The following is a 27,442-nucleotide window of genomic DNA, read 5'->3' as shown; positions in this document are numbered from 1 at the left end:
CTTCTCTGCAGAGTGACTTGTCTGCAAGGTCAGGACAGCCCCTGGAAGAGCTGCACGTGATGGGTGCTGGGCAGAAGCAGTCATAAGGACAGTGAGCACAAGAGCACTCCAAGTCAACCTGTGCCCTGCTGGGATCTAGTTTCAGGCTGATAGTGCCAGTTCTCCAGCCAGTTTAGTTCTCAGAGCCATTCTCATTATGATCTCCAGAGGCCGATCCACACAGCTCTCGCTCACAGGCACCAGAGGCCAGGCATCCAACCAATTCAACGCAACAAGTTCCAAGGTGAGGCCAGGCAGGCACATGCCAGGCTGCTCCCAGCCTCATGTGCACCCATCTGCACAAGGACTGCAGCAAGGGATGCTTCTTCCTCCCAGGCAGAAGCCAGACTTCCCATCCTGCTGCAACACCAGCACACGCAGCCTCCCTGAGAGTTTGCTCCGAGCTGTGTGCTACTTCTGTCATTACTCAGGGACCTCACAACTGACTTGGCATCCCAGATCTGCCTTCAGAGGGCTCTGCCACCAGAGTGGCAGGTCATGATGTGACCAAAGCTGCTCCTTTTCAGTTACAAACACAAACACTGGATGATCAGCCCCAAGAAGTAAAAGCAGCATAACCCACTAAGCTAACCCACAAGTCTGAGATAACAGACCCACCATCACCTGCTGTGTTTGATGTAGCTTTTACACACAGGGTAACAGGAGCATCCCTTGCTGAAGTGCCTTTGCTTATCACCAAATACCCTCATACAAGCAGCCTACAGGCAGGTCTTCCAACAGTTTCCATCCACATCTGCCTTCAAAACCAAGTGCAAAATGCCTCTCCCTCTCCTGATCCAGTCAGCTGCTGTTGTGGCAGCCTGGCATCAAAGGCAGGGGAGTTTCGTAAGAGCTGCCAAACAGTTAATGCCCAGGAACCATCACAAGACTAATTTTTCTCTTCACAGTTAATGATGGGTAGGATTTCCAACAGGAAACCTGCTTAAGGGCAAGTCCACCCTTCTCCAGACTGATCTAAATGTGACTTTTACCAGAAAACACAGAGGACAGCCAAAGCAAGCCTTCAAAGTGTCAAAGGACAGCCAGCAACTTTTTTGCCTTGCTTGGGAAAGGCAAATCACTGCTTTGAGCCACACAGTGGGCTAAGGCAGAACTGCAGCCTGGCTCTCCCAAGGCGATTTCTGCATTGCAAAGTGAACACACAGCTTGGTAGAAAACGTGAGAGGTGAGAGAGGAACTTTGGGACCAAGTCCCCTCCCCTGGGAAGCTCCTGTAATCCAGCTGAGCCCCTTGCACTGCCTCCAAGACAGAAGGCTACGTTCACCCCATGCTGCCTGGGAGCTGTTACTTACACTGTCTGCATTTTGGGGAGGTCTGGGACATCCTCCTTTTTCTTGCGGAAGAAGAACCAGTAAGTGAAAAGCCCCGTGACGAGTGACACGAGGAAAACGTCTGTCATGCTGAGGAGAGAGTCTTGCTGGGCAGTGTTGTCAGGAGGGGACATGTTGGATCCCATGCTGGCATCCCCCATGGTGGTCAGAGGCACTGTAAGGAAGAAAACACAAATGAACACCAGCAGTCACAGTGCCATGGAAGGCCAGAGGAGCACTAAGGGCTGCTCAGAGGATGCTTTGCACTATACATTTAGTCTCAGGAGCATGAGGCAGCCCAATAACTCTTTGGAGAGAGGTTTTGCATCACAGTACTGGGAGATCCTTTTTGCATCCCACAGTAGCTCACTGTCCCACCAAGCTTTGCCCTTCCTGTTGCTGATCCAGCAGAAGTGACTCTTCCAGCCACCCCAAGGATCAGGGGCTTTCTCCCTGCTCTCCACAAGGTACCACGCTGCCCCAGAGGTACTGCTGTGCTTGTAAACCATGTCTTTGGCATGGTACTTCTGTGAGCAGCCCCACATTAGGTCATTACAACACAAATAATTAATACTCCTGACTTACTATCCACCTCCACATGCAGACTGGATTTATTATCCACCTTTTTTGGCCTCTGGTTTCCCAGTCCTCTCTCCTTTCCTCCCCAGTTTAACTTCCATCCCCTCGAATTGCTCCTTTCCACTGCCAAGGCAGAGTTTAAGCAAATTGCCCATGGCCATACCCAGAGTCTGCAGTAACTCAAGGATAAGCACCCAGCCCTCAAGTCTCCAACTAGCCCTACAGCCCCTGAGGAGACACCCATCCCTCCCTCTGCTCTGCCAAAGCTCTAAACTCCTGACTCCAGTCCAGATCACAACACACAAGGACATACTCTGTCCAAGCAAACAGATAATTAACTCAGAACTTGATTTGTAAGGGCAAAGTGACTCTCTTCTTGTACTTGGGCATCCTGCCAAACCAGGAGACCATGAACATTTGAACTTGCTCACAGAGAAGTGACTCAGAGCTGCAGGGGTGCTCCCAGAAAGGACACGGCCCATGGCTGAGCTGTGAAGGGAGAGTTAACCTGTCAGCAAACCTGTGCCTGATGGAGAAACCTGCCAGACAGCTTTCCTGGGAGGCTGAGAGACAAGCAGCAAACTCCAAGCTGTGCCTGGGCTGTTAAATAAAACTGTCTGAAGCTTAAGGTTATGCTAATGCAGTTCAGGAGCTGGGAAGGGAAAGTGATGCTTAGGAAGCACTAATGGGAGAGACCAGGTAAGGTATTCAGCAAGGAAGGTCTTCCAGCAAGGAAGAACCCCTTGCTGTTACCCCTCAAAAGAAAAAGTCCATCTCCAGAGAACCTGAAACACTCTACCACGGGCCACCAGCTATAAAAGGCAGCCCTGTGGAGTGCAGGGAGAAGTCCACAGCCACCTGGCAGTGCCCATGGGTGGGCTCCTGGGTATTTCTGGGTATTCTCAACCCCACAAGAAGTTTCACTTGGTGCCAAACTTGGCCAGTGACTGTACTACAAAGGGCACTAAAACACCATTGCAAAATTACCCAGAGATTACATTAAGCATGGGGGTGGAAGAAAAATGTGAGTGATGTGATTGCAGACAAGCAAATTGCCCATTCCTCTCCATCAGGCAGGTCACCCTGTCCTCCCTCCTTGCAGACAGACTTTCCACTGCTGCATCTCAGAGCCAAGCAAGAGCTGGGGGTTCTATTTCTGTACAGCTGTAGACTAAACTATCAGTTAAAACCTCCAGAACTGAAGCTTGGTGCCAACAAGGCACAGCTCCCTGCAGGATCCCCCTCCTCCTCATTCAGCTCCAGTAAATCACCAAGAAGCTGATCCAGCTAGTGATACCAAGGGAATGCACTGGTGGTGCTGGTTTATTGCCTTCACTCCTGATGAAACCTCTCTTCTCCTCCTCACTGCCACCCACCTCATCTGTAGGTAGCTCTCAGACTAAAACTGCCAGGCAATCATCCTCATGAAGGGTTTTGCTTCCTGCCCTCTAGCTCATCACTTGAATTGTTCCTTCTGTCTCAGGGCAATGAGCCCCTGGGGGCTGCTGGTCACTCCTTCCCAGGGAGCCTCAGCAGAAATCAAAGCCCCAGCTATTCTGCAAAGGGAGGGAAGCAGCAGTGCCCAAACACTGGCTGCCTGCATAAACATCACCAACACCCCAAGGTGCTTTCATCTTTTTTCCAGCATCAGCCTCCATTGCCCAAATTACAGGAGGGTGGCCAGTTCCACTCACACAGGGCACTGAAGGCCACATCAGTGAGCTTATCCTCAGCAATGGCCTTTCACCCACTTTCCTTGACAAGCCCCTTCCCATGGCACATATGGCAGTGATAAACCTTTGCTCAGAGGAAACCACAACAAAAACCAAGGCAGATGGAGACTGTGCTAAGCTTGTTTTGGGCAGGAGGTGTATCCCTTCCCTCCTGAGCACCCAATCCAGCACTCACAGCAGCTGAGCCCTAGGAAAGCCTCCATGCACAGAGCACAGCAGCATCCCTTGTAACACACTGCATGTGCAGGAGAGTTTCAAGCTAGGAAAGTCTTTGGTGAGCAGCAGCCAGAGCAGGGTGTGACATATCCAGGCCCCACAGCAACTCCCTTCCAAGCTACAAACACCTCAGACTGCTTATTCATCAGCTGCCTTTACACAGGGGGAGAGAATGAGCTCGTGGGCTCATCAGCAAGGTGAGGGCTGTCTCCAGCACTGATTCATTGCTGTGCCCAAAGCAGCAGAGCTTCTGGTCTCCCAGAGCAGAGGGGATAGGCAGCTGCTGCCAGGGGTTTTGCTGTTTCTGAGGTGGTCTGCTCTCCCAAGCAGCCTTGGAAAGAGGCATCCTCCAGAAGGAAGCTCCCAGGAATGCACTGTGGAAGGACATGGGGGAGGAAGCTGTGCTATCTCATGGCCTCCACCACACTGCAGCTCTCCAGCACTTCAAAGGGGAGCCCTACAGCTGCAGCAGCAGCCAGACCACCCACTCACTCCCCACAGCCACCAGCACCATTTCAGGAAGCTTATGGATCTGCAGCACAGACCAGAGTCTTGGGCTGGTCTCCTCTCTTCATTCACAAGTCTCCATAGCATAGAGGTTATCTCCTGACCTCTAACCCTGGAAGGAAACAGTCCTTCTCCAGTGATGGAAGCAAAGATACAAGAACTGCTTTCACTTTGATGATAGGCTCCATCTGGTCCTGCACATTTAGTTATTCAAGTGTCTATCCTAGCTACAGGGTTTTCTTTTTGCTTTGGACAACATTTGCTTACATGTATCAAGAACAAGGCAAAGGATGTGGAATTAGGGAACCATTTACTGAACTCACCTCAGCTAGCACAGGGAGATTATGCCTCAGTTTCCCTCAGTCTTACCTAGTTGGCTGTAACAATTGCTTTCCAGAAGTTCCCAGCAATTCATTTTCAAACACATCTCCTTTGTTAACTTTCAGTGAAAAGAAACCTGACTCTTACTTGGAATTTAGCTACCCTGGAAATCCTGGAGTCTCTGGAAAGACCCTGAGAGAAGCAAATGAGGTTTTTAAAGGGGAAAAGAGAAGAAAGTTATGATGCAGAAGTCAAAGTTTCCTGGAAACAAGTGGCAAAGGTTATTTTATGGCTAATGTTTATGACACATGCAATCAAGATAAGACAGACTTCCATTTCCCCTTCTTTCTCTCTTTTTCTTTCTTTTGTTAAATTATGGCTCCAGTCCCTGGATGCATGTTTATACACACAGGATGTGGTGCCAAGCAAATCCATCTCAGCTGAGACGAGGCATCTATGTCACACAGCAAAGTCACAACATTTGCAAAGATGGCAATCAAGCAACACTTTATTTCAGCACAGCTTCTCAGCCCCTGAATGCAGCTCCTAAACCTGGGGATTTGCTTGATACATGGCAGCTTGTAATCACTCCAGTCACTGGAGACTCTCTCTGCACATCTCCATGCTGCCAGACAGATGTACTTCCCTCTCAGTTCCCACTTCTTGTGCATATCTTGGGCAAAGAGCTGGAAGTGCTGTCAGTGCCAGGCACCTTGAAAATCCCCAACTAAAGGTGCTTTAAAAACATTAAAATATAAATAAAAATAGCATCACAACAGATAAGATGGGATGAGTAGTCTGTAATGCAAAGAGATCTAGTCTTCTCCCTCTTGCACATGGCTGATGGCAGCATTATGAGGTGGTGCAGGTGCCCCCAAAAGCACACTAGAGCCCTCAACTCCAGCCACAGCATTATGGCCATGAAATGCAGCTGGGAGGTCTCCCTATCTTCCAGTGGCCAAAAAGAACTGACTCTGAAGCTAAGTCCACCATTTGGGCAGGAGACTGTCTCTTTCAGTTGAAGTAGCCTTTTATTTATAATGCTTGTGATGAGTTTCAAGTATTTCAAGTATCAATTTGGCTTCCCAGTTCTAAACATGACTGCAGCCTGTGATTCTTGCTCCAAAAATGAGTGTCCAAGCCCCGTGCCATCATAAGCACACCATGACTGGCAGTGTCAGCCCTGCTCATGGGAGACTGAAAGGAGAAGGGAGGACTGCTGACCAGGCACAGCCCCAGGCTGCAAACTGCTCCCACCTCTGACAACTCGATGCTGGGCTTCAGCTCATCACAGTCTGTAGTACCAAGAAGCCCCCCAGTTCAGCTCACCACAGCAGAGAGGACTCCCCATCATCCCCACATGGCAACAGGCACCAGTCCCACCATGCCCTATGGGCTCTGCCTGCCCTGGCATGGGGCAGCACAGAGCTGCACCCCCACATCTCCCATGCCCAGGAGCTTATTGAACCACACAGTTTTCCCCAATGGGAACCAAGAAGCAGCAGCAGCCTTTGGACACCTGCAGATAAACACAGGAGTTGCAGGCAGCTCTACACCTGCACACAAAAATCAGTGACAACCGAGTCAAAGGAGGAATCAAGTGTCATAAGTGCATTCAATGCCATTAATCATCACCCGCCTGACTCTCCCTGGTACCAGGCACCACTCAAAAGGAAGTTCAGCAGGGTGCAGGCAATCAAGCTTTCCCCACCCCACAGCAAGGTCGAGATGTGGCAGTAAAATGCTAGCAAGGCAGGTAGCCAGTCTGAAGTCAACCCATGCCTGCAGGAACAATCTGGCCACACACCTCACAGCAATCCTATCAGGCTACTACCATAAGGCCTGGAGTGCCCAGTTACCTCCATGCCTGCCACCCCACTCACATCCAGCAAGGAGACTTACCAAAGGGCTGCTGTGCAAAGTCAGCAGCACATCTAAGAGCAGCACACACTCCAAAAGCCGCTGCTTCTTTCAGACTGGCTTTCTCCACTTCAGATTCCCAGTAAAAACCCCCACACAGTTGCACCAGGGAAGGGGGCCAAAAGGGCACTGCTGGCAGAGCTGACCTGACAGAACACTCTCCTCTCTCTTTGCAGCCACATGACAACAACCCTCGTGTTGCTGACTCAGCACACGCGTTGCGTTAGCGAGCAAAGCGGAAACGCAGCCGGCGCTGGGGAAGTCGGTGTCACCCCCACATCTGCCACAGCCATCGTCCTGACCCAGGGAGACCGAGCCAAATCCCTCAGGTGCAAGTGGGTATCTGTGATCTGAGTCTCCTCCTCACCCCACGTGCCTGGTCTGCTCTTTCTGTCATGCTGACCATCCTTGCACAGGACCACGGATCGACACAGACCAGCCTCGATAGAAGGCTGACCAAAAATCCCTACAGTTTTCAGCCAGAGATCAGTTATTTCCACTGGCATCAAGGCACAGCCCCAAATGACAGCTTCAGGACAGGAGGTGCAGTGTGAAAAAGAGCCAAAAGCAAATGGAAACTCTTTGTACCTCTCTGACCTGCAGCCTGAGCTTTAGAAACAGCAGCAAAATAAAGAGAGATTGACTTAAACAACTACAACACCTGGGAAGAACAAAAGAAAACCATATGGCAGCCTTCTCCCAGGTCCCTACTCCCACAGCATCTGCAAAGCCTGTTGAGAGCTCACATGGGCAGCAGAAAGGAAGCTGCAGAAAGCCCCCATCACTCCCATGGCAGTGAGACTTGCTTACAGGTAACACTGCAGTCTTGTGACCAGCAGAAGGGTTTCTTTTTTCACCCACTAAAGACACGAGCCAGGAGGGCGACTGATGTGTGTCACAGCCATGAGCTCATGTGGAAGGAGGAAGGGCAGCAGCAGCAGAATGAGAGCAGAGCTGTGGTGGAGGTGGCATTTGTGCCCAGGCTCCTGTGCCTGGTCTCTTCTGAATCCCACTGCAGCAAAGACTTTCCTGCGTGCCAGTGTGTGGTATTAGGCCAGGAGATCCCTGGGGCAAAACCAGATCTTCTCTCATTTCACTTTGGTTATGAATGCAGCTGTTTAGAATATGCCATTCTGTTTACATCAGCCTGTGCCAGTTACTGGCCTTGGCAAGGCTCAAATTAGCTCTTTTTTCTCTTCCTTTTTTGCAAAATGAGACCTGACAAGAAAAGTGGTCCTTTCCAAAACAAAAGCAAACCACTGAAGTTGGCACTCAGGTCTGGGTTACTTAACATTGCCTTCCACAGCCCTGGGATTAGCCTTTTCTCCACAACCCTGCCACACAGAGATCGTGTTCCCCTTGATAACAGGCCTTTGGTCTGGCCAGATGAGTGGCTGTGCTTGGTCTGGCCTGCACACTCTCTGCCTTGGATGGCTTCACCCTACACTGAGTTCCTGGGCTCCTGGGGGCTGCACTGGGGAAAGAAGGCATAGTGAGAATCCTTACAGCTTCCTCACCACATCAGCCTCACTTGTGTTGGTGGTCACTGAACCAGGGTGGCCACTGCACACAAGAATCACAGAATCCCAGAAGGGACCCCTCTAGGGACCATCCAGCCCCAGCCCCTGCTACAGCAGGTTCCCCTGGCTCAGGGGGCACAGGAATGTGTCCAGGGGGGTTGGGGAACCTCCTGAGAAGGAGCCTCCACACCCTCCCTGGGCAGCCTGGGCCAGGGCTCCCTCACCTCAGCACCAAAGGACTTTCTCCATGTGTTCCAGCTTTTACCTGTTACTCCTTGTCCTGGCACTGCAGAAAAAAAGTGTCACCCCATCCTCCTGACACCCACCCTTTGGATACTCATAAGTGTTGATGAGGTTCCCCTCTCAGTTTTCTCTTTCCTAGGCTGAACAGCCCCAGGTTTCACAGCCTTTCCTCACCAGAGAGGTGTTCCAGTCTCCTCAGCATCTTGGTAGCTCTGCACTGGCCTCTCTCCAGCAGTTCCCTATTTCTCTTGAACTGGGGAGCCCAGACACACTGCTTTCCTCATCACAGTGATAAGGAGCAGTGATCCAGGGCTGACTTTCACCAGTGCCTGCAACAATGGCTTTCCCTCCACATGAAGGCTCACTACACCTAGCACTTTTCTTCCCAGCACATCCCACAACTTATCATTAACCACCATCAGCTCAGTAAAGAAAGGTGGAGAGCTGCAGAGTGTGGTTAACACACAATACTGGGTGAGTGGCTCTTCATGTGCCTCAGCACTTCCAGCAGCTCAGAAACCCCAATCTAAACAGGAGACTTGGCTGCAGCAGGGGTAAGAAACACACACCCCAACCCAAAGCTGGGGGGTTTTTTTGGGAAACAGAACAAAATACTTTCAGTGGGCAATGGCTCTTCTAGTCAGACCTTGACACACTGGCTCAGACATCAGCAGAACCTCTATTTTAGGCATGAGACAGATTCAGAACGTGCATTAGTCAGTCTGGAGCTTGAAATACTGCATATTTGAGCTTTCACACTGTCACACTTTTTTTTTCCTGGCCAATAGGTCTTATTCAAGGACAGCAGAGCAGCTGTAAAAGCAAGAACAACAAGAGGAACAGTTTCCTTGAGGCAGAAAGCAACAGTACTCTATGAGGATACCAAGGTGGGGCTGCACAGTAAGCCCAGCTCACTAGTCCAAAGGACTTAAAGTATTATCTAACATAAAAATTAATTCAATTGCCAAGCTGCCTTAAGAGAGTAACCCAGAATCACTGAATTTACACACTTGCTTCCACCTAAAGCCCATCCTTCAACCTTTAGACAATGGCATGGGGCATCTCACCAGCTTAGGCACCTGATCACCTTCCTTCACGAAGATTAACATGAGCCAACACAGAAAAACAAGGGCTCAGGGTGACAGGAGAAACAAAACCTGAGAACAGCAAGTAAAGTGAACTCCCTGCTAACAAACATTGTTCCCCATCCTCCCTTCCCAGGGTGAGACAAAAACCAGTGCATCATGCTTCAGGTGTTGTGTGAAAGCAGAACAGGGGTCTCAGGAGACTGCAGGAGGTTTAGTGCCAGCTCCCATGGGCATTACTCATTCAAACCAATTGCTCAGTGGGCTACACTGCAAAAATCTCAGGAGTAACCCATTCAAGCACATACTTTGTATGGTTCAGGTCCCAGTGAAGCTGGTTTTTTAAGATCAAGAGGGAAATATGGTGTATTGTCAGTAGCTTCTTCTGCAAGCATTGCATCCAATGCTGCCATGGGTGGAAGGAAGATCAGTGAAAACACGTCCTCCTCCAAACTGGCTAATTGCTTCACCTCCACCCACACTTGCTGAGGGTTTCTGTTGATAAGCTGTGATTTTGCCTGCAGCCACTACAGGGATAGAGATGCTACTGGAGTTGGGAGCCACAGACTTTCACCTCTGCTACTGGGAAGGGTTTGGACAGCAAAGCTTTCTAATGCTGATCTCATCTGGGAGATTTCCTTTGAAACTGACAACTGCAAGAGCACCAAGAGGGATGCAGTTAAATAGACCTTGCAAAGGCTTAAGAACTGTAAAGACTTCCAATCAGAACAGTAAGCTTGGGGGATTTACTTAAGCAAACCAAACACTGCTTGTATGGAACTGGGACATTTTGTATGTATAAAGTAGCTCTCCTGTGGATGTAAGAGCTTTTCAGTCATTACATGTCTGTCTCTTATATTGCTAAATGAGAAGGATCCTTATACCACACAGTAACTCAGCAAAAGAGTTGTCCTCCTGGTCCCAGACCCAGGCTTCACATCTGGCTGCCCTATTAGAAGTGTGTGCACTCATCCTGTGAGCCTCCTACCTGCTGTGGCCAAGGCCATCTGAACATCTGCGAAATACAGGCAGCTACCCAGCCCAGCCCCCTGCAATGCCACACAAAGACATCCACCAGCAGACCCCAGAACATCAGTGCCATACCCAAAGCAGATGCCCCCATGCCAAATACAGACACAGGCCACGGGACAAGTCAGGCAGGGAATAAATGAGGCCACAGGCTGAAAGGCTGATCCTGAATTGCAAAACCCACACTCTCAACCCCAGTACAATCAATAGAAACAGAAGATACTTGGCACAGAGCTTTTCTTCCCCTTTGTAAGGCAAGCTACTCCTCTTACCTCCAAAAGCTTTGCATGTCGCCCTGTTACGTAACCAGGGCTTGCACAACCCTTGCAGGCGCTGGCACAACTGGAGGCCCAGAAGTGGTTGATAACTACACAACAATACAGCAATATCCTGTCACCTTAGGTCAGACTCTGCCACTCTTTGGACTTGTGGCCCTAGAGAAGCACAGGAGCTACAGTTGCTCCCGTTTTGCCCTTTCCACATTCCCTGAGAGAGCAACTGCATACAACTGATTAGACTGTTTACCTGGGGAGAAGCACCAAGAGATTATGAGCAGCCTGTAATTATTTGTTCTGATATATGAAACTTCAAACTCCATAAAAAAAACACCCCATCCTGGCAAGGATGCACCTGTCACTGCAGGGCTCATGACTCACACTCAACAATAGCGTGGGGACTTATCTCAGTGCTCAGATCAAATGATCACATTAGGAAAGCAACTTATGCAAGCTCTACAAATTGTGGTTTTAGAGGTAGGAGAGCTCTTATGAGGAAACTGAGCAAAGTTCAGTGCCAGCAGAGGTGACTGCCAGGTGGTTTTGTATTATAGCAGAGGGACAGACCTAGGCAGGGAAGTCTTTTTCCTAGTCCCTCAGAACTGAGCAAAAACCTCATCTTGGCTGCTTCACAACAGCCAGAGGAAATTATAAAGATCAAGTGAGATTTCAGCCCAGACACACTTCCACGTGACACTTTTGCTGTGGGTGAACTGGGTAAAGAAATCACCTCTTCCAGTGTCTGGCCTGTCAGCTCCTGCTGCCAGCTGCCCTCCCCAAACTCAGCTGCACCCACAGATGGCTCCACAACCTGCAACAGTCCAAAGACAGGTTACCTTGCACCCACAGCTCTGCAAGCAAGCACTGATGGAGCCTGGGAGTTCCAGCACAGAGGGTTGTGAGCAGCAGGGAAAGCCTCTCTCAAGACAAGACGAGGAGTTTTGGTTGTATGGCCCTGTCCAGCTACTCCAGATGCTCTGCAAGAAACAAAATAAAGAGTTGCAGAAGGCACTGGCTCAACCCTGGCTACTCAGAAGGCACCACCCCAGAGATTACTGACTGAATGGGAGGCAACTGCAAAGTGATGCCAAAGCAAGGGGTTCAATTCTGTCACAATTAGAGCAGCAGTCATTAGCAGAGGGTTAAAGCCAGCTGTGTGACACTACCTCCCCTCCTTCCTGCCCACTCCTCACCTTGCTCTCCAAGGCTTTCACACTAGAAGACTATACAGAAATGCTCAGTTGTGTCTGTTACCTTTTCCTGCAGCACCAGTATCCTCCCTGCTTCATCCCTGCTATAAAAGTGTTTTGCAAATAGAGCAAAGCCATCACACCCACATGCAACACGGCACTCTCCAAATCCACTCTGTGCCACGCTCACTTGTTTCAGTGCAACCATCCAGCACAAAATGCACTTGAAGAAATATCAAGAGCTGTACTGGGACAATGTCAGGTTCTCCAGGTGGGCTCTGGCTCACCAGCCCTTCCCCAACACAACATCCATCTCCTCATCTGCAGCAGATTAATCTGCAAGTTTGCTTTGCCTGGACTATCCAGAGAACTACTGAAACACTGGAAGAAAGGACCTTCCCTTCTATCTAGGAAAAGGGATGTGTGCATGAGTGCATCCCACTAAGCACAGCTCTGCTGGCTAACAGAAACTGTGAACCACACAGCTTCTCCCTACAGTCTGCACAAGGCACAGAGCACTATGGAAGAAGAGATGCTCCCCCATCACTAGCACTGCTTCACTTGCAGAACTTAGAGCCCAAATTCTTCCTTGTGCTCATCCAGCTTCTCACCTGGATGTATGTTTCTGCTTTGTAAAGAGAGCTGTAAAAGCACAAACCCATTTCAGATCTATTCAGATCAGGCAGAAAACCTCTTACTACTTCTTTTCATGCTCTGAATGCTAACCTATGGTGTAAACACTGGCAGACCAAAGCACATTCCAAGCTGCACCAGCTGTACTCACTCCTAAAAGTGAGACAACTTCCTAAGAATCAATTCCACATTGATGACTAACTCCCAACACCTCAGTCCAGGTGTCTTCATCCCCTCCAGCTCTAATATTCCCAAATGGAGAGGGGATCCATTACTTCCTTCAACAAGCACATTCCCTAAGGGAATAACCTCACTCTCCAAAGCAATTCCATCAGGAAAAGACAGGACCAAAGTCTTCCAACACCTCAGAGGTTTATAATGACATGTAGACAGAGAAGCAAACCAGCCTTGTGCACAGCAAAGGTGTTAGATGCTGGGAATAATGTTCTGCAGTGAAGTGCCAGGAAAAAGGAAGTTAATTGAAGTTTAGGTGCCAGTCCAGTTGTGGAGGCTCCTTCCTTGGAGGTCTTCAAGACCTGCCTGGACACGTTCCTATGTGACCTCCTCTAGGTGGGACCTGCTTCTGCAGGGGGGTTGGACTGGATGATGTCTAAAGGTCCCTTCCAACCCCTACCATTCTATGATAGCTGAAGGCTTTTAACCAGCAACAGCCTGGGATGGAGTAAGTTTAAGCAACTCTGGAGGGCTGTGAAGGTGAGGCAGGGTGGGCATCACCTTGGAGCACTCTCCACCCCAGCTACCCCTGCCTCACAGCTCCCGGGGGGGGCACAGGGGCACCCCCATCCCCCAAATAACACAGAGCCCATTTACACCAGGGCTCTATAGTCACACCAGTGCCCCCAGTAACAAGGGGCTCAGCCACACCGGACACCCTAAACCACAGGGGGCTTCACGCTACTCTAGTCTCTCCCATATAACGGGGGACCCACTCAGCACAGACTCCCCCAGGGGATGCCGGCCCGGCCCACCCCTGCCCACCAACAGGGCTCATGTGCCCGAGCCCGGCCCCCCTCAGCCACAGGGGACCCACAGGCCCGCCCCCCTCAGCTAGAATGGACCGACGCAGGGGCCCGCCGGCCCAAGACGGGCTCCCGCGCTCCCCAGCCCCGCACGGCACCCACCGGCCGGCCCAGCCCCGCACGGCATCCACCGCCCCGGCCCGGCCCGGCCCCGCACGGCACCCACCGGCCTGGCCCGGCCCGGCCCCGCACGGCACCCACCGGCCTGGCCCGGCCCGGCCCCCCACGGCACCCACCGCCCCGGCCTGGCCCCGCACGGCACCCACCGCCCCGTCCCGGCCCAGCCCCCCACGGCACGGCACCCACCGCCCGGCCCGGCCCGGCCCCGCACGGCACCCACCGCCCCGGCCCGGCCCGGCCCCGCACGGCACCCACCGCCCCGTCCCGGCCCAGCCCCCCACGGCACGGCACCCACCGCCCGGCCCGGCCCGGCCTCCCACAGCACCCACCGCCCGGCCCGGCCCGGCCCGGCCCCGCACGGCACCCACCGCCCCGGCCCGGCCCAGCCCCCCACGGCACGGCACCCACCGCCCGGCCCGGCCCCCCACAGCACCCACCGGCCCGGCCCGGCCCCGCACGGCACCCACCGCCCCGGCCCGGCCCCCCACGCTACTCACCGCCCCGGCCCGGCCCAGCCCAGCCCAGTCCCGCACGGCCCGTCCGACACTGGCGGCGGCGCCCCTCAGCCCCGGCGCGGCCGGCACGTAGGGCGGATCGCACCACTCGGGGCCACGCCTGAGGGGAGGGACACGCTCCGCCCCCGCCTCCCGCCAATGGGCTGCGAGCGCGCCCGCTGGAAGAGATTTCCCCCACCCACCCTCTGCGGCGGCGCGGTTTGGTACAGCCCCACCGCGCCTGGCCTAACGGGCCTTAAAGAGACAGGGAGTGCTGTGGAGAGCGCGGGGCTGAGGTGAGCGGGGCGGGGCGGGGCGGGGCGGGGCGGGGCGGGGCGGGGCGGGGCTGGGCTGGGCTGGGCTGGGCTGGGCTGGGCTGGGCGTGCGGGGCGGTGTTAGGATTCGGTGTGGTCACGGGTGGGGGCACAGGGTTGGGGCCAGCACTGGGGTCAAGGCAGGGGTCAGGTGTCAGGTCAGGGCACGAAGCAGCTTTGGACACGGTACCAAAGACACCAAAGACATCAAAGATACCAAAACTAGAAGAATAAACGCCTTTGGCAGATAAGATAAACGAGTTTTGGTGGAAAACAGACCCCCTTTGCATGGTTAAAGTGCGAAGAGTGGAAGGAAAGACCCCTTCGTGTAGACTTTGCACAAACGAGATGAGCAAGGTGAGTGTGCTGAAGGGCAGTTTGGTGCCAGTCGGTGCTGAGCACATGCTGAAGGGCAGTTTGGTGCCAGTCGGTGCTGAGCACATGCTGAAGGGCAGTTTGGTGCCAGTCGGTGCTGAGCACATGCTGAAGGGCAGTTTGGTGCCACTTGGTGCTGAGCACATGCTGAAGGGCAGTTTGGTGCCCCTTGGTGCTAAGCACATGCTGAAGGGCAGTTTGGTGCCAGTCGGTGCTGAGCACATGCTGAAGGGCAGTTTGGTGCCCCTTGGTGCTGAGCACATGCTGAAGGGCAGTTTGGTGCCAGTCGGTGCTGAGCACATGCTGAAGGGCAGTTTGGTGCCAGTCGGTGCTGAGCACATGCTGAAGGGCAGTTTGGTGCCCCTTGGTGCTTGAGCACATGCTGAAGGGCAGTTTGGTGCCCCTTGGTGCTGAGCACATGCTGAAGGGCAGTTTGGTGCCAGTCGGTGCTGAGCACATGCTGAAGGGCAGTTTGGTGCCAGTCGGTGCTGAGCACATGCTGAAGGGCAGTTTGGTGCCCCTTGGTGCTGAGCACATGCTGAAGGGCAGTTTGGTGCCCCTTGGTGCTGAGCACATGCTCAAGGGCAGTTTGGTGTCAGTCGGTGCTGAGCACATGCTGAAGGGCAGTTTGGTGCCCCTTGGTGCTGAGCACCTTGGTTCTGTTGAATAAGTTGCCAAAATAGCAAAGTTGTGAGTTGTGAAGAAAGTCAGTTAAGAGCTGCCTCAAAGGACCAGCAGAAACTTCCAGAGACCTGTCATGGAATTCAGGATCCTGGTGTGTATTAGCATGTGCATTACATTCCTATGAATATTCATTGCCTTTCTGTATATCATTAGTGTGCTTTTGTCACTTAGTGTACATGTGAGGAGGAGAGATCCTCCATGCACTCAGCTCATGACCACTTCTCCCTGAGAAACCAGGGGCTGCTCTGCCTGGCCTGCCTACAGCCAGAGTGAGCGAATGCTCCCAGTGGAACCACAAGCAGATGATTCAGGAGGTTTTGGGGAGGCCTTTCTTGTGATGTTTGTGCTGCTGTCACTGAGGGGTTGCACAAGAACCTCCAAAAATGTCCCCAGTGATCCTGTTGAGAGAGATTTTGCAACCCAGACCCCCACACCCTGGCTCCACAGGCACAGAAGAACCCATGCTCTCTCCTCTCCTTGTTTTGTGGAGCTGGCTGACAACTCTGCTGAGCCAAGCCCAGACAAAGCCAGGGGCTTTGCTCCAACTGCTTGCTCTGACTCCCACCAAGCAGCCCCACAAGCTCGGCCTCAGGCTCTGGCATCACACATGGGGTCACTGTGGGGCTGATTGCCCTCCCTTGGCCTGCCAGGGGCTGCCACATCTGAGGTCATGGTCCTGCCGTTTTTACTGTGTTGACATTCACTTTGGAGTCAATAAAACCCTTGGGGAAAGTGCAAAATCTACGTCAGCCAAGCCAGGGCCAGCAGGAAGCCACTGGGCACTGAGGAGGGGGCACCAACTTGGAAAGCACCAGCTGTGGGGCAATACCCGGGGCTGCAGGGATACCCCCCTTCACCACAGCATCCAAGCAGAGGGCTCAGGGGGTGCAGGGCTGCCTGGGCACCCCCTGCCACTCGCATCAGCTCTGGGATCAACACTTCAGAGGTTCCCTGAGGTGACTCCAGTCTGTGACCTTCCCTGTGGGGTGAACAACTGTGGGTTAAAGATCACAACGTCCATGATGCACCTGCCCTGAGGGCACAGAGCTGGTTCAGGGTTTGAGGTCATCCCCAGTCCATCAGGTGCCCAGAGAGAGGATGGGCATTATGCCACAGTCCATTCTGTTCCTGAAGGGGAAAGGGGCTGGGCTCTCACACCCAGAGCAGGAAGCCAAGCCCTGCCACGCCACAGGGACCTGTTCGGTCAGTGCTCTGCCTCCACATGTGTTATCTCACCCACCACAGGTTGTATGTGAGCTCACACCTCTCCAGCACAAGCTGAGGATGAACTTTTGGCTGAGGAGTCACCACAGTGAGGGTAAAAAAGCTGAGCCTGAGCAGGACAGCCACAGGGGTGGTGTTTGGCAGCGTCCTGGCACAGCTAACCTGCCCCCAACGTGGGATGTGTGCCCACATGAGCAACAGGGAACTGAGTGAAGCCCCATTCTTCTGACATCAGTTGCAGGACCCACTTTGCTCCCAGCTGGGGTAGTGATGTAGCTCAGAGTTGGTTTTGCTTCCCCATCACCCCTTTTTACCTTGCACCACGTTGGGTGCAGATGAGCAGAGGGGAAGGAGTTGGGCTTTCCTGCAACATCCATCCTGCAGCAGGATTGAGATGTCACAGCAAGAGCTCAGCTCCCAGTGCTTGTCCCCAGAATGTCATCACTCTGCAATGAAGCCCCAGCAAAACAAAAGGACAACCCAAGGAGCTTTCTGGAGTCCCTGTGCACCCTGTCTCCAAGGCAGAAGCAATTGACACTGAAGTTTGCTGGGAATGCATCAGAAGCATGAACTAACAAGCCCTCAGGGTCAGCACGTTCCCCAGGGCTGCTCTCTCAGCCTGAACTATGGCATTAGAAACTTGTATTCTCTGTCTCCCCTCCAAGGAGGTGGCCTGGTACTGCAATGTGCATTGCTGGGAGCTTAGTTAGGCAAATGCCAACGCTCAATGAGCTGAGGATTTTCCCCTCCTCCTTTTACAAATGTAACTCCTCTTTTCAGCCTCAGAAGTTGTTTGCAAACGTCTCATCCCACCCCTTTCCCTCCCTCAGGTGTGGAGTTCTGGGTTGGTTCTTCTGGAGAAGCAGAAGATCTTTGCCTGATTGATACCCAGACACAGATACACAGAAAGAGCTGCCCTGAGGGAAGGCAGGGAACAGACCTTGCTAGAAATCTTTATCTTTGCAAATGTCTATCTGAAGGCCACTGAACACAGGAACAACACACTTCAAGTGACAAGCAAGAACTGGGGCAGTCACGGAACTGGACTCAGAGCAGCCCCAGGGACATGGTGGATGTCATAGTGACCAGAGACCCAGTGATCTGCCAAAGTCAACAAGAGGCTCATGACAGAGGTGGGAACAGAGGGGAAAAAACCCCAAACTGTGGTTTTGTGCCCATCCTTGCCATGTCTCATCCTCAGGGCTCACAGAATGTCAGAATGGTGGGGGTTGGAAGAGACCCCTAGAGATCATCCAGTGACCTCCTGGTTTGTTGTCTGTTCACCACACCAGCCAGGCTTTGGGGCTGTTCTCACTGTGGCAGTGACACCTCACTGATTCTCACAGGCCAGGGATTCCCTTACCACTGTAAAGCCACAAAGCTCACTGAAAACACACCATCCCTTTGACAGCCCTGCAAGGAGAGTGAGTCTCTTACCAGATCCACTGACAAGAGTTGGAATGGAAAAATAACCAGTTTCCAGGCATTTTCCAGCGTGCAGTCCTGCTCATCCCCAGTGTGAGTCCTTCACCACCAGCCTGCCCCACAGGCAGCACCCATCAAACACTCACAGCCTGCCCCACAGACCCCTTGGCAGCCAGCCTCCCACCCAGAGAACCACACTCCAGCTCCCCACTTGAAAGCAAACCAGGAGATGTGGCAGTTTGTGTTTCAGATTATGTTTTAATCACATCTGTGGTTGCTACCAATCCTTTCTGGAAAAAACAGATCAAATTCTTAGGTTTCCAGATGAGGCTCTCACAAGGAGGAAAATCAAGGCACTACTGAGAGTGGAGTATCAACATTTCAATGTTATCTCTGTCATTTCCTTCACAGTATTGAAAACATGCTTTTAAGTTCCAAACAAGCACCTCAGCCTGTTCTTGCTCTGCACTAAACACATAACAAATGCAACTGCTGTCAGCAGCTCAGGAAAAACAGGACCACAAAGCCTGTGATATCCCTTGGAGGAGTGAAACAACCAGGGACGAGATGCAGCAGGCTGCCAACTCCAGGCTCAAGCTCAGACAGCCCCTGCCCAGGGGTGCCCACTTTTGGGAGCAGAGCTGCTCACTGAAACACTGAAGAAGGGAAAAAGAAACACGTGTGTGTGGTTTGGAGCACTCAGCTTGTGACTCCAGCTTGCTCACAGCATGGAAGAGCCCTGAGGCTGTTGTGGTTTCAGGGGCACAGGTTAGGCACTGCAAGAACTTCTCCAAGAGCAGTAATGGCACTCTGTTTTTAGCACAACAAACTCTAAGCAGAGTCAAGGGCAATAGTTGAGATCCTGGACACAAGAGTAGCAGATTCTTCCTGGGCATGGCAGAGTAAAGCAGCTACACAGCTGGAAATACAGCACAGCTCCCAGCTACTCGACCAAACTTCTCCACTACTGCCACAGGCACCAAACATTGCACCCTCCTCTGTATCCCTTGCTGAAAACTCCCCTCTCCCACACATCTTTTCACCAGCTCTGAAGAAAACAGAGAGACTGTGCTAATATTGGTGGGCAAGACATCTAAAGCTGAGCAGTGTGCACACCCCCAATGGCATTGCTACATTCCAGTTAATTATTAGCAGCCACTGCTGAGGTTCCTCCCAGGCTCCTGGAATTTATATGTATTTGCTCCACAAATGGCCAAAATCATTCACTGAGGAGTCTGCCACTACTTTGCATGCAGCTGAGGTTGCCTTTTCCACAGGCACTGGCAACAGGCAGAGCAGTGCAGTGCTCTCAGAACATGAAGGCAGCATGTTGATGCATGCACAGACTACAGCTGAGAAAGATCTTCAGCATTTTCAAGCTGTGTTTTAGGGGGTAGAAAAGTACACTGTGTATTCTGTCCTCTTTCCCCAGCCCTGGTTTAACAAAGCCCCCTTCAAGGCACACTTAGTGGAGAAGTCACTAGTAGAACAATCTGTCCTCCTCCACTCAGGTGTTAATTTATCATCTAAGGCTTCCATGATTTCAACCTCTTTTGGGTCCTTGCTACATAACACCTGTAAGCAAGATGGAAAGCTAAGAGCTTCAGTGTAGACAGGACATGGCCTTATTGCTGCAGCCTAGTTAAAGCCCAGATTAGTCCAGTGTTTTGACAGTTTGGGTCTCAGGGAGCTGATGAGCTGTAATTCTAGTGGCAGTGTGGAAAAAGGCAGCTGCTAAATACACTGGGGAAAAAAAGACCCCAAAAGGATGAGAAGCACAGAGAGGTGAGAGTCCCCAGCCCTGAGCAATATCAAGAAGTAAAAAGTAACAATGAAAACATCAGAAAGGGAATGTAATTCAAGTAGCCAGGGAGCAGGGGAATGGCCTGCATTGGAGCAAGCAGCTCATTCCACTGCGAGGATGGCAGCAAGGCACTGCTGCCTGAGCATCACACAGTGGTCCTGCCACAGGAGGAAGGACCTGCTGCTACCTGGAGGATCAGTACACCTGGACTCTTGAAAATTCAGCTGAAACAGGAGCCACTGTGGCTGCTGGGTACCCTGATGCTTGCTGAATCCCAACTAGGGAGGCCAGGCCTGTGGGTGTCTGAGGATCTGTTGGGCACACACGCTGTGGAGGAGAGAACTTGCCTGGCTGGCACTGCCCAGGCCAGGCTGCAGCGTGGGCCTGCACAGCACACTCCCCAAAGGCACCTCTGGCTTGGGAGGGGGAACGAGAGAGGCTGTGTCCTGTAGCATGGCCCTGCTGAGGTCCCTTGTGTCCCACAGCACAGCCATATCCTGGAGTGCAGCTGTGTTGGAACCCCTGGCTCTGAGCATTGGGGTGCTGGGTCTGGAAAGCAGGAAGAGCCGGAGGTGGAAAGGAGTAGCTTTGGGTGGGGTAGGCTCCTGGTGCAGGGTTAATCCTGGGCAGGAAGAAAATAGAAGGTTACATTGTCTTCAGAACTAGCACTGCCTAATTAGTGCTGGAAGTGCCCTGGGGGTAGATTTCCTCCTGACCAGTGCTGGGAAAGGTCACTGCAATCCATCAGAGACAATCACTGCAACAACAGACTCTCATAAGCAGCACTTGTAAGATTACTGTGGCCTCCCAGGACAGATGTTCCCACTCCCAACCCACACCAATTCCACACCCACTGAACGATTGTGGTTGCTCTGAGTCTCTTTGTGCAAAGAACACACAAGCCAAAGTGCTTTAAGATTTCCACACACATCCTCCCTGCCTTCCACTGAACACATCTGTGAAGTTATTAATCAGGAGAAGCCACAGCTGCCAAGTGTTATTTATCCAGACACCATAAAGGCCTTTGGTGAGAGTAAGAGCCCAGGGTATAGAGTGAAAAGGAAAGGAGGAGTGAATTATAAATGAAATTAATCATTCAGAAGCGAGCCTTTGCCAACAGAAGGCATGACTCACCCTGATGAAATGGATCAAGAGAGAAGCAATCTGCCTGGGAGCAAAAGCCTCTGGGACTTCAGGAGTACTGCTCAGCCCACGCACACTGATGAGTGCTGGGAAGCCAGACTACATTCATGAACACCATGACTGGCAGATTCCCAGCAGGAGTAAGAGTCTGGCTCATGCTGGGTTTTCAGGCTTGGATTTTTTCTTTATTTGGGGTTTGGGTTTGCTTTTGGTCTCTCTTTGGGTTTTGGTTTGGGTTTGCTTTTTAATCTGTGGATACAAGCATGATGCCAAAGCCTGGACCTCCTAGAAATGTCTCCTGTCTGGTGGCAAGTGCTTGGAGACTTACAAAAATACATAACCCTCCTCCCTCCAGTGATCAAACCACCAAGAGCTTGGGAATAAGGATCAAAATAATACAAATTAAGCCCCAGAAGCACATCTGGAGCTTGTGTCTGAGACAGGGACATGCAAATTTCGCTGGAGAAATGGAAACATCCTAGAAACACCTTCCCACGCTCTGCTTGACAGTCGGGTGTTGGTGTCAATACCTTTGAGCCAGAACAGTCTATTTATGTCATCTCACCTAAAGGAAGTGGGTTCAGACACTGAGCTGAGCTGCTGTGCACCACAGTGATTAGCAGAAGCAGCACACTGCTGCAGACACAGGCTCAGCATGCAGCAAGACAGGCCTTCCTCCCAAAAGCAGCACTTGCACAGGAGGGAGAGAGTAAAACCACAAATGGTGCTGGATATGCCCAGCTTTCCCTGCAAGCACTCACATGTCTGAGTGCCCTGATGGATCTGGGGTACTCTCCTGCTGTAGGCAAGGGTTTGCTTTACCCTTTCCTCCAAGAGTAAGAGCAGATGCAAACACCTGGGAATGTTTCCACTTCAAAGAGTGCTTCACAGTGAGCTGATGGCTTAAATACCACAGAGTTGAACCTTTAATGGAAAACTGTCCTTCCTCTCTGGAACTGAGATGACATCTTAAAAATGGGGAGAAAGTTGACCTACATTTCCAAGCTTTTTAGAATACAAGTGACTTCTGATGGCTTGTGATACACACAAACTTAAAACCATTCCTGAAGCTCAGCCCCAACCCCCAAGGTTTCTTTTTGGCAAAGCAATCTTGCCTTGACAGGGAAAACATGCACTGAAAGCTTTACATTGCACTTCTGAAGTGACACCTTTCCTTTACAAGGCTCTGCTCCTGCATTGTTTTCAGGCACAACTCACTTCACAGCATTCCTGGGAGTCAAGGTGGGGCAAAGAAAGATAAAGATCACACCCCAGGGAGCCATACAGAGGTGAACAAATCCCATAAATCATAATGTTAGGGCAGAACTGCACAACTTTGCATGTGTACACACCAGCCTTGCAGCATAGGAGAGGTTTTTCACCTCAGTTTAGCTTTCACTGAGAGATCTGGGTGGAGTAAAGGTGTGATAATGCATTAGTCACAGTAATGTCACTAGTGGGACATGACTAGGTCAGTATGTTCCCCCAACAGCCTGGATAACAAGCACAATACAGCTTTTAAAGGCAGCTTAAAGTCTCCACTCATGCCTCAAAATTCCCTTGTATCACAAGATATTTCACAGGACCTGCTGTACTTACTTGCTGCTTTCAAAGGTTCTTCTCTCTGCTAAAGAGCCTGGGATGTATTTCAGCCCTGGGATCCTCTTTAGCAGACTGAAAGGGAACACTTGGTCCAGCCTAGAGCCCACTGACTCTGGAAAATCCAAGCAGCAACAGTAGCCAAGACCATCTGAAACCAGCAGCTCGTTAAGGAGGACTGCAGGGAAAACACAGTCACTCCTACCACAGCCCCACACAACCCCCCCTCTGGCCACAAACCACTTCCCCTGGAGAATTCATCCAGTTCTAGCCAGTGCCATCTTCACAGACCATCACCCTTCTCAGCTCCATGTGCACTACAGCCACAGGGCAAGTGGCAGCATGAGGTAAAAACCAAATGCAGGACTGGGTGTGATGACAACTGGCAAAACCAGTGAGAGTTTAATGCAGAGCAAGAGCCCAGGAAACAGCATAAAGCTGGAGCTTGGCAACGAGAAGTGCAGCACGTCCTCCCTGCAGTGATCCCACTCTGGTTCAGTGCTTTGCCCTTGGAAAGGATACAGGCTTCCCCAGCCAGGAGCCCACACAGGTTACTCAGCAGAGAAGAGTGGGGGATAAACCATGCTATGCAGAGCATAAACCATGGCAGCAGCACCACTGGAACTCTACACCCCAAAACCAGAGTCCTCTTCATCCGTGAGCGGGTACTGGATACACCCAACGTAGCAAAAGCCACTGGCATGAACCCTTGGGCATCTTCCACCTCTGACACCCTCGAGACAACAGTCTCAAGTATGAGGTAGAGGAGGGCAGAGAGGATGGCAAAGGCAAGGGTGAGGAAGCAGTGCTTCACGGTGCCAACGTTCCTCTCGAAGCTGCTGGCAAAATACCAGATGATAATGGCCCCACAGGTCAAGGAGATCAGGTCTTCATAGACAAAGATGTAGGTAACCAACCTGTGAACTGAGGGCACCAGCACGTTACAAAGGCTGACACGCTTTGTTTTAAACCACTATAATGACATCCTTCAGCAGAGGGAGCCTACAGGGGTAATGAATAGCTTTGGTTTCTGTCCTGGTGTGGAAGAGAAGGGACTCAAGGCCTTTAGGTGTAAACAACCCAGTGGAGCTAAAGCAAGTGCTCTCTGGGGTGTCACAGACCTATGGACTGACTCTTGCTGCTTCCTGGAAAAAAGCAACAGTATCTGTAGTAAATTTCAGTCTCCTCTTAAAAGAGAAGGCAGGAGACATAAAAATGACTGTTAATGACTTTTCTCCAAAGACAAACACTTCCTAAATTGCTTGAAGGCTGATTTTTCTCACCAAAACTAAAGACAAAATAAAGCCTGGGGGTTATCAGACCTCAAAAGCGCTCCCAGGCACTCAGGTATGTGGTCTGAGGCACTCAGTGAGCACTGAGGCAAACAGGTTGCCACAACTCTCCCATCAACCTGTCCTAAGCAGGGGAAAAAGAGGCAGGAGGTATCACCCAGCATATCCCGAGATGGTGGAATCCACCCACCAGCTCAGAGCACTGGCTAGATGAAATTACAGCACTCTGGTGAGCAGGGAAATGGCAATTACAGAGTGTGATCAAAATCCTTCTGGGAACACAACGGGGACCGAGGGAAGCAGATCCCTCAAGCTCCTGGCAGTGTACCCCTGTTCTGCAGCGTCAAGGGCTGAGGGGGGAGCAGCTTGATTCAGCGAGGCTGAGGTGGACGCCCGGCGAGCTCGGTGGAGGTCTGGGGAAGTGCCTGGAGCAGGGGCGCAGCGCGGGTGATGGGGAAGGCTCACGGCCCGGCCACGGAGCGAGCAGCGAGCCCGGGGAGCCCAGGAATAAGGGCTGAGGAGAGGGGACCGTGGAGTTTAACGCAGGGCACGGGAAAGGCCCGGACAGAAAGGAAAGCTTCGGCGGGGAGATGTGGGGAAGTGCCGCGATGGAGGCGCGTCAGCAGCGCAGGGCAAGGGCCGAGGAGGCGGAAGGGCCGGGAAGGCAGCCCCCGCTCACCTTCCCCCGCTCGCAGGGCGGCGGGCCGCAGCGAGGCAGCGGAGCGGGCGACGGCAGCTCCCCGCAGCAGCCCGGGCACGGACGCGCCGAGCGACAGCAGCAGCGTGAGAGCCGAGGCCGCCGGCGGCGCCGCCGCCATGCTGCCGCGCGCACCGCCACTTCCGGCCGGCGGCGGAAGGCCTGGCCCGTTGCTGTGGCAACACGAGGCGCTGCGGCGACGCCCCGTTGCCGCGGAAACGCGCGGGAGTGGGGGGGGGGCGGCTTTCCCCAGCCCCCTCCTTTGAACGTTTAGTTGTTTATTTGCCCTTTCCTGAAGGCAAAAGTATCCCCGAGGAGGGTGTGAGCTCCCGCCACGAGCTCAGCCCGCACCGCCTGCGCCAGGCAGCCCCTCGCGGCCTCCCCTCGCCAGCCGGGGCAGGGCCCGGCGCCTTCCCTCAGGTGACACAGGAACACCCACCGCAGAGCCCTGTGCGCCCAGCCACGCAAGCAAAGCCTCCTGGAACTGAATGTCTGCAGTACTGTGTGTGTGCCAGGTGAACACACCACTGCCTGAAGGGCTGGGCAAATGGAGGGTACTCCTGCAAACCTGCCCTTTGCCCTCAGAAGCCTTTGTGCGTAGAGAAGGACATGAAAGGGAAACATAGAATCATGGAATGAAACATGTGAGAAGCAGGGAGCCCAGCAGCTGCTCCTTCGCATCAGACCCTGGTCACTGGCTGCTGGCTCATGAGGGAACCATGAGGTCTCATCTACATGGGAAGGATCAGAAGAAACACAGCTTGCTCCACCAGTCTGATACAGATTGCTGTAAGTGCCATGTTCTGCCAAACCTCCTTCTGCTACAGAAGGATCCCAGGGTGTATAGGTCCCAGTGACTGACACGTTTTTAATTCTCCTTGAGAGGTTTTGACTGATTCTTCCTGTTCTGGTTCCATTCCCATGGTTTTTCCTTTCATAAAAATTAACACAATAGACAAGCAATGGCATAAAATCCAGGTATAAGTTCCCTCCAGTACCCTAAAGCACCCACAAGCTATTACAATTCTTTCCTTGATTGGGGTATCTGCAATTGTTCTGTTTTAATTAGGGTGCCTAATGGAATTGCTGCACTACCTGCAACCCACCACATGCTTAAAAATGTTACTTCTTTACTTGGTCCTTGACATTTGATGCCAGTTACATCTCTCCTCCTTTGTTTTGGGTAGGTGAGGCCTTGTCCATGCCACCATGCTAACCATCCTGTACAAGCTGTATTCTGGAGGGGTGAGCAGGTAGGCTTAACTGCAGAGAGATGAACCTGCATGGACTGTTGCACTCATTTGAGAGGCCATGATGGATTAAACAGCACTTGTTCTTAACAATGTCTGTTTTAAATCTGAATGGTACACCTACCTTATTGTGAGCCCAGGAGAAACCTACAACAACAGACCACAGCACAGATGTATCAGCAGGCAAAGACACCTCAGCTTGTCTCAATTAGTGCCATTTTCCACTTATAAGAATCCTTCAATCTCCAAAGAATGGAAAGGCACTGAAAGGCTCTATGCAGAGCAAAAGATGCCCCTGGCTGGAAGCATTGTTGGGATCTGTCCCTCATCCCTATGACTCATTGCAAAGTCAGCCTTGGTGAGAAGTCAAAGTCCCAGGTTATCACAGACAAGGGAAGGCTAATGGCACAAGATGAAACATTGCAGCTGTAGGAGATGGAGTTTTTCAAGGAGAAACTGAAAGATAAGGAGGCAGCTCAACCCCTTTTTCTAATTAATCATTCCAGTCACTGCTTGTTTTGCAGGAACTGTGACAGTGGGATTTGCCTCCTGCTGCTTTGCCCAGAGGGGAAAGAAACAGCTCAACTTACTTGCAAATCTGCTCAAGCCATTCAGTTGAAATCAGGGAATGCTCTTCACTGCCTTCAAAAAGGGTAAAACCTCACAGGTCTGGCTGTTTCCTCGTGCACAGACTGTCGCTAGACAGAAAGTGTGCAACTGTTCACTTTCCCCTCTCCAAGTCTTGCAGGAAGGGAGCTGGGCCTGAAACAAGAAACATGACTGCTAAAAACCAGTCAGGAGAAATCATGAAAGTTGTTTTTGCTACAGGTTCATTACTTTTTCTGAAGCAACATCTCCTTTCACAGACTCACCCAGATCACAGTCTCCAAAAGCCATTCTCCAAGTCCACATTTGTCTCTATTTTTAAGAGAGAAAAAACTGGCAAACCTGTTTTTGGGGTGAGTTTGGGTTTGTTTTTTCCTCTTTAGGCCCTTGATTTTAGATGTTTTCTTTAACTCCACCGTAGCACCTCGTTTCTTTCCCTGGCTCTGCACCCCTGAAGCTGAGACACAACGGTTCCCCCCGGGGCTGCTGTGAAGTTGGGCACGGTGAACTCTCTTTTAGAACCCCTGAAACACCTTCCAGCCTCACACAGTGTTACACCAACCCCGACCATGCCCTGGGCGTTTATTAATTAAACTAACCGAGTCTTCCCAGCGGCTCCCGGCCATCCCACCCGCACAGCCCCCTAAACCCCAGCCCTCTCCCTCTGCTACACCCGCCCCCCCCATGCTCCCCCACCATCGCCGTCAGTTGGTACGGCCCCTTCCCCTCCCCCCCCACTTCCGCAGGCGAGTGG

General features: G+C 52.1%; 2 protein-coding genes and 1 long non-coding RNA gene across 6 annotated transcripts in view; all 3 read right to left on the bottom strand.

Annotated features, from left to right (window-relative positions):
• The window catches only part of LOC104555359 (NADPH--cytochrome P450 reductase), a 29,191-nt gene extending 14,822 nt beyond the window's left edge, over positions 1–14,369 (bottom strand). The window contains exons 1-3 of one of the 4 annotated variants that reach the window (XM_062012631.1): positions 14,279–14,369; positions 11,635–11,775; positions 1,353–1,545 (exon numbers count right to left, since the gene is read on the bottom strand). In XM_062012631.1, the coding sequence (XP_061868615.1) occupies positions 1,353–1,531 (179 nt within the window). In that variant the 5' untranslated portion in view covers positions 1,532–1,545; positions 11,635–11,775; positions 14,279–14,369. Of the gene's footprint in view, positions 1–1,352; positions 1,546–11,634; positions 11,776–13,792; positions 13,803–14,149; positions 14,164–14,278 lie in introns of those variants that run through there. The other 3 variants (XM_062012632.1, XM_062012633.1, XM_062012634.1) reach the window with 3 other exon arrangements.
• A 4,200-nt stretch (positions 14,370–18,569) lies between these two features.
• Positions 18,570–25,542, bottom strand: RHBDD2 (rhomboid domain containing 2). Its single transcript, XM_062012650.1, has 5 exons — positions 25,519–25,542; positions 24,815–25,124; positions 23,366–23,767; positions 22,844–22,994; positions 18,570–20,723 (listed from the first exon to the last, which is right to left on the bottom strand). Exons 1-5 carry the CDS (start codon positions 25,540–25,542, stop codon positions 20,297–20,299), a joined length of 1,314 nt encoding a protein of 437 aa, XP_061868634.1. The 3' UTR covers positions 18,570–20,296.
• A 63-nt stretch (positions 25,543–25,605) lies between these two features.
• Positions 25,606–27,299, bottom strand: LOC133627394 (uncharacterized). The gene is made up of 2 exons (XR_009820145.1): positions 26,673–27,299; positions 25,606–25,763 (listed from the first exon to the last, which is right to left on the bottom strand). It is a non-coding gene; the product is annotated as an uncharacterized LOC133627394 (long non-coding RNA).
• Between the last annotated feature and the right edge of the window lie 143 nt (positions 27,300–27,442).

Source organism: Colius striatus, chromosome 20 (genome assembly GCF_028858725.1).
Source record: "Colius striatus isolate bColStr4 chromosome 20, bColStr4.1.hap1, whole genome shotgun sequence".
Lineage (NCBI taxonomy): Eukaryota > Metazoa > Chordata > Aves > Coliiformes > Coliidae > Colius > Colius striatus.
This window is presented reverse-complemented; position numbering and strand designations above follow the sequence as displayed.